General features: G+C 40.1%; 1 protein-coding gene across 4 annotated transcripts in view; it reads right to left on the minus strand.

The window, feature by feature from the left end:
- Positions 1 to 14090, minus strand: part of DVL1 (dishevelled segment polarity protein 1) — a 104622-nt gene that overhangs the window by 18352 nt on the left and 72180 nt on the right. For all 4 annotated transcript variants that reach the window (XM_076356398.1, XM_076356399.1, XM_076356400.1 and 1 more), the window contains 5 exons: positions 9219 to 9357; positions 2869 to 2962; positions 1774 to 1843; positions 840 to 979; positions 440 to 516 (listed from right to left, as the gene is read on the minus strand). In XM_076356398.1, coding sequence (XP_076212513.1) covers positions 440 to 516; positions 840 to 979; positions 1774 to 1843; positions 2869 to 2962; positions 9219 to 9357 — 520 coding nt within the window. The remainder of the gene's footprint in view (positions 1 to 439; positions 517 to 839; positions 980 to 1773; positions 1844 to 2868; positions 2963 to 9218; positions 9358 to 14090) is intronic.

Genomic DNA, 14090 nt, shown 5'->3' on the forward strand with positions numbered 1-14090 from the left:
CTACAGAAGTTGTAACCGCTACAATGAACTCTGTGAAACAAACATTCCTATCCAACAGTTGTCAAGTACATTCTGAGAATGCTTTTGAGATGCTTGTCCAAGTATTTTCAGTATGAACCAGTATCAGGACGTTTCTGGTTTTGCATAGATCATGAGCACTATTGGTGAAATCTGTCGAATGATCAGCTCTTGAGATATTAAAACGCTCATCATATAAACAAATAACACTACTGAAACCAGGCAACTCCTAGTTTGTGTTGGTTTTGGCTGGTACATTGGAACCCATCTCACATTTTCATCATTTACACTGAGAAGTTCAGAGTTGAGATCAGCACTCCGGTTGCTTATTGAGATCAAAATGTTGATTTCTCTGAGGTTTGCACAATACCAATAACTGCATATGGAGGATAAGCAGCAAGAGATTTTGTAATATGCTCACCCTGGTTTGGAGACTATTTCCCGTAAAACCCGTACTGCATCATCATTGCTCATGTTCTCAAAATTGACATCATTCACCTGAAACGTTGCAAAAAGCAGAGGTCAGGCTTTGCAACAGGACAGTTAAAGACATTTTAATTATTTGTTTCCAAATTTATTTGTCTTGTAACTGTTTCCATTCCTTTGAGCAGCTGCAGAAATATTGTTTCTCAGAGCACATCAACTATCCAGCAGAGTTCGCAAAGAATTATAGATTTAAGTCATAACAGTCTTTGTGACACGTTTCTCTGAGTATGAATGAATTCTGTTAACTGATTACTAAGTCCATGGATCTGGTGGGATGACTGAGCTGAGCCACCAACGTACAAGCCAGCAGCACGTATTTTTGGACACAGACCAACCTGCAGAAGCATGTCTCCTGGTTCAATTCGGCCATCTGCTGCCACAGCCCCTCCTTTCATAATAGAGCCAATGTATATGCCACCATCACCCCGGTCATTGCTCTGTCCTACAATGCTGATTCCCAGGAAGTTATACTTTTCTATACAGATAGAAAGTGGAGGGTAGGGGGGGAAAAAAGCAAACAAGGTGATTGGAATGATAGTGAAGAGCTAACACCAGGCTACTTCAGTCGTGAAAAATCTGTTCTCTCAACACATCAGCTGGGCCATATTGACTTACAAGTATCTCAGGTTACCCTATTGGCGTATGTCTGCCTGGCACGTTCAGGGAAAGGCAGCAGGGAAACGCTGCTAAAGACATTATTTTTTTCATACAGGACACTGAAAAGTTACACTCAAAAAATCAGCAAGAGAAATGACATTGAAAAGACATGTCTACACCTAGAAATTAGGCACCTGATCAGCATTAGGCAATGTTTTTTCCACACGTCAGAGTGGCAGGAAGAATTTGCTGCCACTGAAAGGTGCTGAATTGGCAGTCCTGCGCATTTCTATCTGGCTAAACAATGAAACACATGAGCAGCAGAAATGCAAACCTCCAGTGCCCTTCTACTCTTGCTCCTAACAATGTCTGACCCCTTACCGTTCCTAGAAATAAAAGCAGAACTCCACATCCTGGAGTTCCAGCTCCTTCCCTGGGCTTCTCGGGAAGAATACTGATCTGCTTGTGCAAACAGCTCAACTATCCGGTACTGGACTAGGAATCCAGGCACAGTCAACAGAGTAGCGACTCTCAGCTGCCATTCCCTCTGGTTCAATTGGCATCCTTTCAAATCAAGGAACTTTCTACTGGCTTCAAAGCCTACTACACCATGACAAAATACATCTGTATCACTTGAAATTCATCATAAAAAAACATTGCTTATCCTCTTACCCATGTTGAGTGTGACAGTGATGATATTTAGGGACATGGTAGAATCAGTGATGCTGCTGAACGAAGACGACTGCAAAATACAACAGAAAATTCTCAAGGTTTTAAATGGCACAGAGTAAGACAATAAAAATAACTATTGAGGATTAATTCATCAGGAACTGATTAATAGGTTTCCATTTGGAAGGCATCCAGAAACCATTGTGGTCTCCTCAAAATTATCCTTCATTTAGAATCTGAAGGAAAAAAGATCTGAACACAATCTGCACTTTCTTCAAAGGTTTGTTTACAAAACACACAGAGCAAGTTCCTATATTGAGGCTTCTCAGCTGAACTTCACATTGAATCATTTCTGCTTCCTGACTACACGACTGACAGGCAGACATTTAAATACTAAAGTGCCCAGTGTAATGTGAATTATTATATCCACAGCTCCTCCCTAAAGAGAGGAGTGAACAACACATGATCCTTCAGGAAGTGAGAAGACAGACACTCCCCCCCCTCCAAAATGAAGTACAGATGTGCTTATCAAATATCTTCTAAAACATTACTCCAGTTCTTGTGAAAAAATGTACGCATACTCATTCTTTAATCTGTGAAGACTGATATTTATAGGAGAACGAAACAGTTACTTCAAGATGTACGTCATCTGGACCATCCTCATTCTGCTACCATAGGACTAGCACAGAAAAGGGCAAGAGAAAATATTTACGATTTCCTATAAACGTAGATTTCTCCTTTCAGCAGAATGCAAGTCTCAGCAATTTATACATCAGATGTCTAACACCACAGACACCCCTTGCCCACATCAGCCAGTAGCATAATGGAGGTTCTCCTGCAGAGGCTGGTCTTGAAAGAGACAACAAGAAATGCGATCACTTAACAGTAAAAGGAGAAAGGGAGAGGAGAAAAAGAGTCTTGACTCTAGTGCTGCAGAACTTCAAATGTTAGAGATTTAGTCCAGGGTAGATTGGAGCCAAAGGGAGCCTTTCCAATGAATTCAACAGGGCACAGATCTGTTCTGGATCCCTTCCTAATTCACATGCTACACTCAAAATCACGGTTCACCTCCTTGGAAAATTACGATGCCAACCTTACCCTGTCAATCTGCCGCATCCTTTGTTTCCTCCTCCTGCGTTTATGCTTCCGTATGAGCCGGGATGAAGTACTTTGCTCAGTGGAGCTACTCAACCTGAGGGAAATTGAGAGCAAATGTCAACTCTGTAAAGCTGAGCCATTTGCATTTCTCTGCACTTTGCTAAAAAAAGGCCGATTCCTACAAATGCAGGAGAGAGTAAATCATACAGACACCATCAGCTAACTTACAACGTATTGCTCTGCTTGTTGCTGAATTGCTGCTCAATCCCAGCGTGTGCTGTATCTTAGCCTCTGCCTAGGAGCACAGAGAAGGTACCAGCTAAACTACAGCATGTATTAGAGAGTGTAATTTACTGGCTTGCTTTCTTCTGGGAGCAAGACTGAGTGCAACCCACATCTCAACAGGCATGTATCACCCTGATTTAACCACCCGAAGAGATAGCCATCTTCCACTACTTTAAAGGCGGTCCTGACTCCAGGCCCACCAAAGAAAAATGCACGCTATAAGAACAGTTGTACATGAAACAATTATTTTAATCTCTGCTCTGAGAGAACAACAGACAACCTGGAGAATCTCTTAATATCAATTTTTGTGAGTCTTGTCACGGTGCTGTTATTTTCTTCTGCTGCTATCTACCCTGTTAGCAGGAACTTAACGTTGGGGCTTGAATTCAATGAAATAAAGTAGCAATTGATAATAGCTACTACCAAATAGTGACAGAGGAATAGTGAATATGATTTACCTTTACATATTCTGTTAGTTTTATTTTGTTGTGGGTTTTTTTTCCAGACTCTTCAAACTTGTAGAACCTAAATGTGCCACATTCTACATATAAATCCTTAAGATCCCCCTAAGAGTTAGGAACATTAATCATTCTCATTTTACAGATAGTGGACTGAGACACAGAAAGACATAAATGGATTTGCCCAAATTAATTTCAGAAGCCTGGAACAAAGCCTAGATTTCAGAGATGCCTATGTAACAACACAGAGACATCTCTCCTCTATTTATTATGTTAAGAATGGCAAAAAAAGAAAAAGTAATGCTCTATCATTAACGAAGACTTAAAAAACCCCAACCCTATACAACACAAGTAATTGAACTGGCATTGTCACAAAGAAAACAGTGCCAGTCTTTTTCCCCGTTCTCCATGTCCCTGTTCAAAGTTCTAGCCACATGCAGGAATGCTAGAATACCTCAAGCAAAACTTGATACCAGGAACTTCAAAAAGGAGCTTGTTGTCATGAGATTACAACCCACCACACCAGGAAACCCATCTTGCATAAAGTAGGTGTGTTTTAGTCAAGCATACTGAGCTGAATATTACAGACGATGGAACTGCTCAGAGGGTGTGAATCTCTTGACATTCTCTTTGAGTCACAAAACTATTTCAGGCATGTTAACCTCACACACTCCCTTTTTTCCCCTCCCAGCAAGGCAAATTAATTTAAAGAGCCAAGAGGTGGTATTTTCAAAAGAGATCAAAAATTTGCTAATTCTTGACCTGTGGAAACAGCTCACAGCACCTGGTTTTCTGAGGCTTTACCTTTTCAACAGGAAAAATAAAGAGGTCTCTCAAATGCAGGGCTCCCAAAATTGGACGTGTGCAACATTCACCACTCTTCTTGAAAGTGCTGGCAAACATTGACACAAAAACCTCCTCTTAGATTTTACTACCAATATTTTCCCTCTTCCTATTTCCTCTCCGATTTTGCTCTCCTCCTCTTCTCTCCCAGAACATCTCATTAGTAGGATTCAGCTAAAACTTTGCAGCACACAACAGTTTAGGAGAATTTGAGGACAGGCAAGGCATGTTGCTCACATCACAGTGAACCTGCCTGCTCTTTGAGAAGGGCAGCAAAAAGCAAAGAGGCAAAAGACTGGGGAAAGCTTTTCTGCATGAACACAAGTCAAGCAACAAGATACCTTCAAAGGCTATGAGAGAGATGTGAGTGCCCTTCTTCCACTGACTAGAGTATGAATTCAGCGCTCCAATCTGCAAACAAACCCTCTGCTCACAGGCTCTATTCCCTGCTGCAGACAGAACACGAGGGTGTGAAAGCCCTGCTCTTTCGCATGATGAGGCAAGACTTTCCACTAGTTTTGAAGACAGCTGAGCTAGTCCGTAACAGAAAAGAAAAAACCTTGAAATTTTATCTGTCTTTCTGGCTACTATAATCACACTTCAAAGTCATTCACAGCATCCAGGCAATTGATTTTCATTGTTTACACACATATTTCACCTACTGCCATATCCTATTTTATGCCTTTATCCCACTGTGCATCACTTCAGGAGTACGCAGTACTTCCTGTCACCAACTTTTTTAGAATTTCATCTTCTAATGGTTACTGTGGATAAAGGGAATTCATTAAATTCATACACGTCATTTCATTTATTCAGGTTCCCATTACTATGTCCCTGAAAGGGGTAATGCCTCCAGCTAACACTACCTACTGTAAAAAGCAATTTTGAATTAGCAATGTTCATATAGCAGAGAAAAAAAAACGGAGAGAAAAACTACACTGAAAGCCACACCTGCCTGCAGCAGGAGATCACGATGGGAATTCACCCAGTAGCAAAGTTCTTCCTCCACTTTCCAGCCAACAGGCATTTTATCTGGATAGCAAGTTATGGAAACGAGGGATAGGAATAGTAGAGTTTCAGCAGGCAGTTCACTGAATTTCTTTGTCTCAAGCAGTCTTGGTAGTAATCTGGCACTTCACATCCTAAGAAGTAAGCAACTTAAAAGTACCTTCCACTGTATGTTAGTATACTTCCTCTGTCAATATTTTTCCTGATCACAGACAGCACATGAGATCTGCTGGCTGCCGAGGCTGACTAGCTATGCCAATTTCTTCCTCCTGCTCTAGTGCACATCAATATGGTGTTGCTCAGAAAAACAAAGAATGATTATTTCCAGCTTTTAGTCTGATTTTCTAAAATTGGACTGGACAAAAATACCTTTTGCCAGCACCGAGTATCGCTAGAAAACAGAATTGCTCTCTGACTCTGAGTCCTTAGAAGGGATATTTTAATCTACCATCAAGTACAGGACACAAAAATACTTTCATTACTGTCTTTAGAGAGATATATCAGGTATGAGTCCAAAAGGATGGACTGGAAAAAAAGAAGAAAAGTCGAAGTACACCGCAGAAAGGCAGACAGAGCACAGCTGAGGTGATGAAGGTGTGAACAATTAGCTTATGCTAATATCAGCATCTTGTTCCTTCTTCACTTTTGCCCTCCCTATTTACTTTGGCAACTTGGGGGTGAGACTGCTTTGGAAAATTCATTCAATTTCAATACATGATCAAAAGTTTAGATTCCTCTGTAAGCAGTGAACATTTTGGATTTTTCTTTTAAATTAAACCAGCAAAACCAGAGTTTACTGGCAAATCTCTGAACTTCTGTTACCAGATGATAATATGTGAGAAGTGAAGTTCTTCTATTCTGTAGTATTTTTTTCATTCTGCTCAGCAGAATGGAATGGAATGCTCAGCAGAATGGAAATCAGTTCCTTAGAAAAGCCATAGTTCAGGTTTAGTTCAAGAGGACAGACAATATTTCAGAGAAGTAACTACTTGAGCCAGACAACCTCTCACATTAGTTGCACAAAACTGATGATCAGAAGGCACTGCAGAAACATTTTTGTGTGCTTATACATTGGTTTCTATACAGATAAATATTAGAAAACATGTCATGGTTTAACCGAACAGAAACCAGGACAAAATGTTACTTATTACACTGCAGAGACCATAAATGGAGAGCTTACTCAACTCAGTTTTTTCACCCCTTCTTGGGGGAAGCTGAACAATGACTTAAAGTGCCTTAAATCAGCCTATGTGTAAGTAAGAAGGCAAGACAGCTTGTTTCAGCAAGACTCCCACACTGTGTGAAAGCATATTTGTAAACATCAGGTTTCACAGTCTCTGCAATTTCTTAAAAAGGAGTCAAGCCTATATCTATTTTCATGTAGCTACGGTACACTTCATCATCCCTTCTTGTAATTTCTTTTAAATCCATAGCCTTAATGTAACCTTGCTGAATCACTCATAAACACTGCATAACTCTCATTCTAGGAGTATCTGGATGCTAAATAGCAGCTCAAACGTATTCTAATGAGGAGTAATATTTTGATCTCTGAAGTATCCCCAGAAATGAGTAAAAGCTATTATTACAATTTGATGAGCAAAACAAGATTTGAGCTTTTGGGAAAAATAAAGTGCAAAGATCAAAAACAAATCTGGAATCGTAACTACCAATTTCCTGCACTAGCTACTGGCCAAAACCCTGACTGCACTTCTAACAGGAAGTCTAATAAATCCCACAGGAGAGATTTTTAAAACGAGTAATAATAATTTGTCCATTCTACATTCCCCAAAGGAAGGGAAAAAAGGTAACAATTTGTTAAAGAAAGCTTATCCATATAGTCTATAAAGAACTGATGTTAATTTCTTAAATGAGAAATAAACGTCAATTTTTTTGCAGTGAATTTTTAGTTACATTGAACTGAGAATACTAATTGCAAGTTGCTGACAATAATCCTACAGCTACAGAGGTCTTATCTGCTAGACCTTTATTTGCTTAACAGAAGACTGAAAGAAGACTCTTAATGTAAAGTTTACCATGAGCTCCCTACATCAATCTGTACTCAAAATACCTCCTAATACCAGCAAATAACATTAACGTTCCATTATATCATACTTTGAAAACAAAGGAAATACATTATTGCACTCACACTACTTGAAGGGTTCTGTACTGTCCTGTAATATTTGTGAACAAATTAATTCAGTGAAACAAAAAAATTATTCTTTAACTAAATGCAACAGAACTTTCTTGAACTCAAAACTAACCAACTCTGCTGCACTGCTCCACGTTAAAAGTAAAATAAACCGATGTCAAACACACAGTTAGAAAAGCATCCTCAACCGTACAACCTCTTCACTTCCAAGACAGTAACATCCTTTACATCCAATTTCTTCTCTCAGTGACCTCCTCCACATACAATCTCCTTTACAATGCAGGTTCTGACACCAGAGTTCATCAGCTGTTATTAAACAAACTTACCCCCTTCAACCTCTTTTTCCCCAGGCCGCTGTCTCCAGCAGATCTGGAGCATGCTCGATTTTCTATTTGGCTGTATTTGCCTCTAAAGAAAACTTCTCCCTGCCAGCACAATCTCTCATCTGCTTGAGAACATCATTACTGTAACACAACAGCATACCTTGGAGCATTCCATTTAGTTGTTCTTCCTGACTAGCTGGCCTGGCAGCTATTCTGTGTGCCAAAAGCTTCTGCCCTAGCCTAGAAAGGAAAAGGCCTGCACAGCAGCTTCCAAGTCTCTTTCTTCTCAGGTCAGACGCAGGAAGCTTTATTTTATTAATATAGAAAGGTTTAGCTGGGTCTAGTATAATGTGCTTCAGTGGCCACCCTGACTGTGCTAATCCTGCCCTACTGCATATCTTGCTGCCATGGAAATGATTAATTTATTTACAAGAAACAAAGTCAGCTGCAGGGTGGTTGTTGTTTTTGTGGGCTTGATTTTTTAGGGAGGGAAGGAGGGTTAGAAGCCCTAAAGGCTTTAGGAAGGCTTAGAGTACATTCAGGTTAACTACTGTTCTTGCCAACCCTTTATGCACATGAATACCCAGGTGAAGTACAAAGCATGCAGAAGGCTAATTTTCTGTATCTTCAGGTGTTGGCAACTTCACTGTAACTGCAAAATAAGTTCTTGAAACTAATTCAGGACCAAATCTTAAGTGTTCATTTAGTTACCCTGTCAACCCTTTGGAAACACCCAGCCTTTAAACAGAATTTGAAGGAACTGCTGTTCTTCAACAGGTTTTTAAGATATGACTAACTGCAAGACCAAATAGATCCACTGAGTTCAATAAGCTAATAATCTGTTTGTAAACGTAGCAAATGTTTCAGCATCTCCAGGACTAGTTGTTCTTTGCTGCTTCCATTCTGCCTAGAATTTAAGAATATCATGTTTTAGCTACTTTTTATTTGTTTTAGCTACACAGATCTCTATGAACCACCAGAGGTCTGTAATCTTGTTCTCTGACAATTAATAGAAATCTGTAATGGGTTTTCATAGCTCATTTGGATGAACAACAGCTCTAGAGACAGTGTTCAGAGAATGCTGTCACTGCAGCCAGGAAAGGGAAGAATATTAGTTTTGATTGATTTTACATCTTTAAAAATAGATATTTTGAATCCGAGAAGATATAAATCTTCTCATTTCGCCAGTCAACGTGTTTCAGGAAAGCCCAGAAATACAGTCAAGTGGCTGGGAAACAGATGCAAACAGTATTTAACAGCTCAGTCACTATGCCAATGCCCTACCTGCTTGTGTTGTCATCATCATCAGAGTCAATGAAGCTGCTGGATTCCAGCTCACTACTCATCATGGTAGAAGAGCTGTCATAACCAGGAGGGTGCTCACGGTGTCTGTCCAGTTTTGGATGGCCATTGATCCGAGGGACTGTAAAAACAAAATAAATGGAGTATTACTAAGCAAAGAGGAAGAACAAGAAAGAAGTGGCACTGTGAGTAGCACCACGTTCACACTGACAGCTGCGGACAACTCTGCAGGAGGATCCTTACGCTGAAACCGAGCTCTTTGCAGAACCTGATTTCATTCAACAGCTGGAAAGCCTACTGCCCTGGCTGGCCTGCCTGCCTACCTACCTTTTTCCTAACTTTTTCATTTGTCTATGGCTCAGTTCATGGGCAAGCCATAAATGGATCAAGGCAGAAGTAGCAGGCATCAACAAGTATTATAATGGTATTAGAACATCAATTAAAACGGCCATGAGAAGTTGATGTCAATGGGAATGTACATATCTTGAAAAAGCAGCACACAACACAATTTGAGTTTGGTATGGATAGGCCTAGCAGCACAGAAAACGTTAAACAACATTCCTTGATGAATTCTACTAATACGTCAGCCATAAAACCACCTTTCCTTGATCTGTGCTACGGGTTCCTATCCCCATACCTACACCATCTCGTCTGGGCAGTACAGCTATACCAAAGCCACAGTCTTGACCATTCCACATGCATAAGATGCTTCAGAACAATTTCTTACTAATCCCTGGGCATGCAAATGTTGTCAGACACACAAACATTCCTGTAGATAATCTTCTCAGTAAGAATGCCATATAATTGAAGGCAGCAGTGATTCATCTTTTTCTAGAGATACTTTATGGATTTTCCTCTGCAAAGCAAACTCCTCTGCCTGCTTCCTTTCAGAGACCTCTCATTAGAAGAACCATAATCTGCAAGTGCTCCATTTTGCCAAGAACGCTCTTTTCCCTGAAACAAGAAAGGCTCAGCTTGATAAGGCACCTGGTCAATAAATAAACGTAACAGGCTTCCAAGACATATATTTTAAAACACACTCTCCAAACTCACAACTCTCTCCCAGGTCCAAGGGATCTGCTCTTCAGTTACAGAATAGAAAACCTTCATAAAGGAGGAATGTCTGCAGTAGGAATTACACATGATGCTGTGCAACTGTACACATTGAAAGTTAATTGACAATTCTTGCTAACTATTAAAGTAACATGGTTTGAAAAACCAAGAGCCACCCTAAATACCTGGCTGTGAAGCCCACTGTGGCTAGCCTTCACTCCTCTGTTTCAAATTGCTCAGCTCTGAAATAAAAAAACTGATTAGTTTTCTTCCTGCCTGAGGAACGTGGGCCTAATTATTTATGTCCATAAAGGGTTTTAAGAGATTCAGTAAAAGGTAACAGACATATATAAGATCTCACCTCAATTTTTTATACATGTATCTAAACCATTCATTTCTGCAAAGTGAAATAATTGAAGTGTAAGGCTGTAACAAATTCTCCTGCTACGTCACTTCCATAACCTGTTTGACCACCCAGCTTCTAGGCACATCTATAGGCATACAAAATGGCTGTGAAAACACTTAAACTGGCTACCCAAGAAGACCAAATCTTCTTTCAAGTCACAAAGGAAAACCAAAGCTCCTTCCCTCCTGCAATAGCACTGAGCTTTGGTTTGAAGAGAAGCTGAACAGTAGCTGAACAGTAGCATCCCTTCATCACCCTTCTCAGAACTGACACTTGCTTTTCATCATCTTGCCATATGCTGAAGGGCAGTTGAGATGATACCATTTATTCAAGCCTTGAATCCTCTTCTGAAACTAGCACACACTAGTAATGATGAGTCAGGGACTGACTGCTGTCCTCTAGGAACTGCCTCAAAGTCAAAGGCTGTGGGGTGTTAAAAAATGATGGTTATCAGGTTTCAATTTCAGGCTCTGCCTCCAGAGCTCCTTACTCCTAGCATTTCCATCTCTCAGTTCCCCATGTGTAAAATGGAGACATAACAGCATCTGCCAGAACTTTTTAGCCTGCACATTCTACAGTATAGAAAGCCTCTCCTCCCATAATTTGGTCATCACAACTACCATAATGTGCTCCCAGTATTTGGTGGTAACACTAGATCTCACTGAAAAACAATTAATCAGCTTGTCAACAGCAACTCAAGACTTCAGAATGACAACTTTTCATAGACACATTGGGAAGAAAGCATTTAAAGACCTGAAGTTTCGGTTCTGTCTGAATAAATGAGTGTTCATCGGTTTCCTCAAACTCTACAGTCTAATAAAAACTGGAAATTGACTGTTAAAGTGCTTCTTTTGGTACCACAGATGATTAGATGAAAATAAAGTACCTTCAGGAATCCCACATCCACACTCAAATAGTCTTCTAGCTCTGCCTTTAAACTAAAATCTAAAGAGCAGCCAATTATGCCTGCATATGCCAGATGTATACAGACAAAAATAAACACAGAGGCTGGCCAAATTTTACTGCTCCTAAGCTGGCTCTAACAGCTTAGAGGGAATATCTCATCCAGATAGTGTAGAAACCAATACAGCTGTTCATGGCATCGTTACTGAGGAGGTCAAGACTATACTGCATTGTTTCTTCTCATCAGGAACAGGCAACTTTAACCATTGAGAGTTAAGGTCAAGTAATCCATTCTACAGAGTCCCTGAATGTTCAACCCCAGCTACTCATCCAGGCTTTAAAAAAAACCAAAAACCAGTTCTTTCGAAGTTGCTTTCATCCATAACAAAAACAGGAAAAAAAGGAGAAGGGAAAAGACATCCAGATTCTAAAGCTGAGAAAACAGCACTTTTCAGCAAATTAATAGGCTTTAGACAGTCAGAGTTCTGTCTTTTAAGACTAAAGGAGAACATCACAGACTTGAACAATTAAAATGCCTCCTTTGCTTGTGCTACAAATTCATTTTTTAAGTCTTTATATAGTGCAGCCTAGAGTTCAAAATATTTCACTGGATCTGGAAACCTGGATGCTAATCACAGCATCAGACAAATTCAACTCAATCTCTTCAGCCTCAGCTTAAGTATAAAATCAAGTCCAGCCACCTTGTCCATTTATTCTTTGCTTCTACACAGTGAAACATCAGAAACTGTGGAGCGAATTAAAGCCTCTTATTCCAACAGATTGCATAACCCAAATATGCTTTCATTGGAAACAGCACTGGAACAGCTAACAATTGACATTGGCACTGCTATCTAGCAGCCAGGTAACTTTCAAGGAAGCAAAGCATTCCATACTCTGATCACACGAACCCTTGCCTCCCTTCTAAATACACTTCACCTTTAAGCCTTATTTCAGGAGCAATTGTTGGCTTGCGAGGATATCATCACCAACAAATCAGTATGTTGGACAACCAGAACACATGCAACACCGTCACCCTTACAAGCTCTGCACAGTTTACCTGAAGAGGGAATGACAACCAAGGAAAGGTGGTGACATACGTACAATCGTTTGCGGCAAAGCTTTCATGATTGCGAGTTACAATGGACAGAGACTCTCACCAAATGCAAATCCAACACAGTCCCAAGCAACTTCGAGCTGGCTGCCGATTACTCAATTGTCTTGCTTCCACTGACTTTTCCTTTCCAACTTCAATAGGAAGTGACAGCAAATCTTAGAAATTTACTAGCTGGCACACAATTTACAACAAATCTATTACTTTGCCCCTTCTGAGTTTTAAATTTCTATTTTTCGTAGAGGAGCAGTATATAAGCTAGAACAGATGGAAGTCAAAATATCAGCCATGGAGAAAACTGACTTACATTTATCCACTTGAAAAATCCTTTCCTTTTTATTACTGTGCTTGTTTTTCCTGCACCCCTCTGCTATTCATCACTTGCAACTTATAAAAGTAATCACATCAACGTTGGGTGATAATGTTGATTTCATTTGGAGAAGCTGACATTAAACAGAGCCCTGATATTAAAAACAAGCCCCTGTCAGAAGAAGCTTTCCCAGCTCTGACTGGGTGGGTAGTAGATTACAGAAAAGAATGACCTGGATTTTATCCACATTTAACTGGTGTAAATAGGAAGCAAATTTGGGCAGCATGCTTCTCTCATCAGACATACTTTATTTACATTTGGCTTTGATTACTATTAAGTATACAGCCCAGAAAGAAAGTTGCCAGCATGATTTTGTAATCTTTCTCTGCAAAACTAGTCTGTTTATGCAGCTGGGGAGGGAGGGAGGGCGGGCGCCTCTGGTCATCAATAGGTGGGTTGTCTCAAGTGCCCACTAGAAATCACCAGTCCTGTCTCTCCCATCGCAGGTCATGATTATTAGACAGTGCAGATTCTTCATTTCATTCCAAGTGGGTGGTCTAAAAGCTTTCACTGTTGTGGACCTTTTCCACTCTAAAACTCCATCCTGCATTCACGTCTCTGCTGAGAATGTTGGATGTCACCCATTAGGGAGCATTAAAGGTAGATATCTACAGATTGCAATCTCCAAGCTCTCAGCCAGACCTTGCACAGCTGGCAATGAGGATTGCTATGAAACCAGGACATGTTTCAAAGTGTCACGTCTCATCCATTGTGGGTTATTTATTCAGAAAATTTTTGTCCTTAAAAACTCTACGAGCAGATTGCTGTTATTGAATTCGTAATTCAGAGTCATTTGCCTAATACTTTCAGTAGATAAAACTCTGCCCGTAACTCAGCTGATTTGTTTTTCATGTCTCTAACCACTGGACACCATGGTCAGCAGTTGCGTGTTGTTTCACTACTAGTAAGAAACTTCCCAACTCCAAATCTGAATTTGCTTCCTGCTAGCATCCTAAAAGACCGTTCTCCTGCTGTCTCTAAGCAAGCTTCCTTCAAAATTTAACTTTATAT

Source organism: Aptenodytes patagonicus, chromosome 19 (genome assembly GCF_965638725.1).
Source record: "Aptenodytes patagonicus chromosome 19, bAptPat1.pri.cur, whole genome shotgun sequence".
NCBI classification, from domain to species: domain Eukaryota; kingdom Metazoa; phylum Chordata; class Aves; order Sphenisciformes; family Spheniscidae; genus Aptenodytes; species Aptenodytes patagonicus.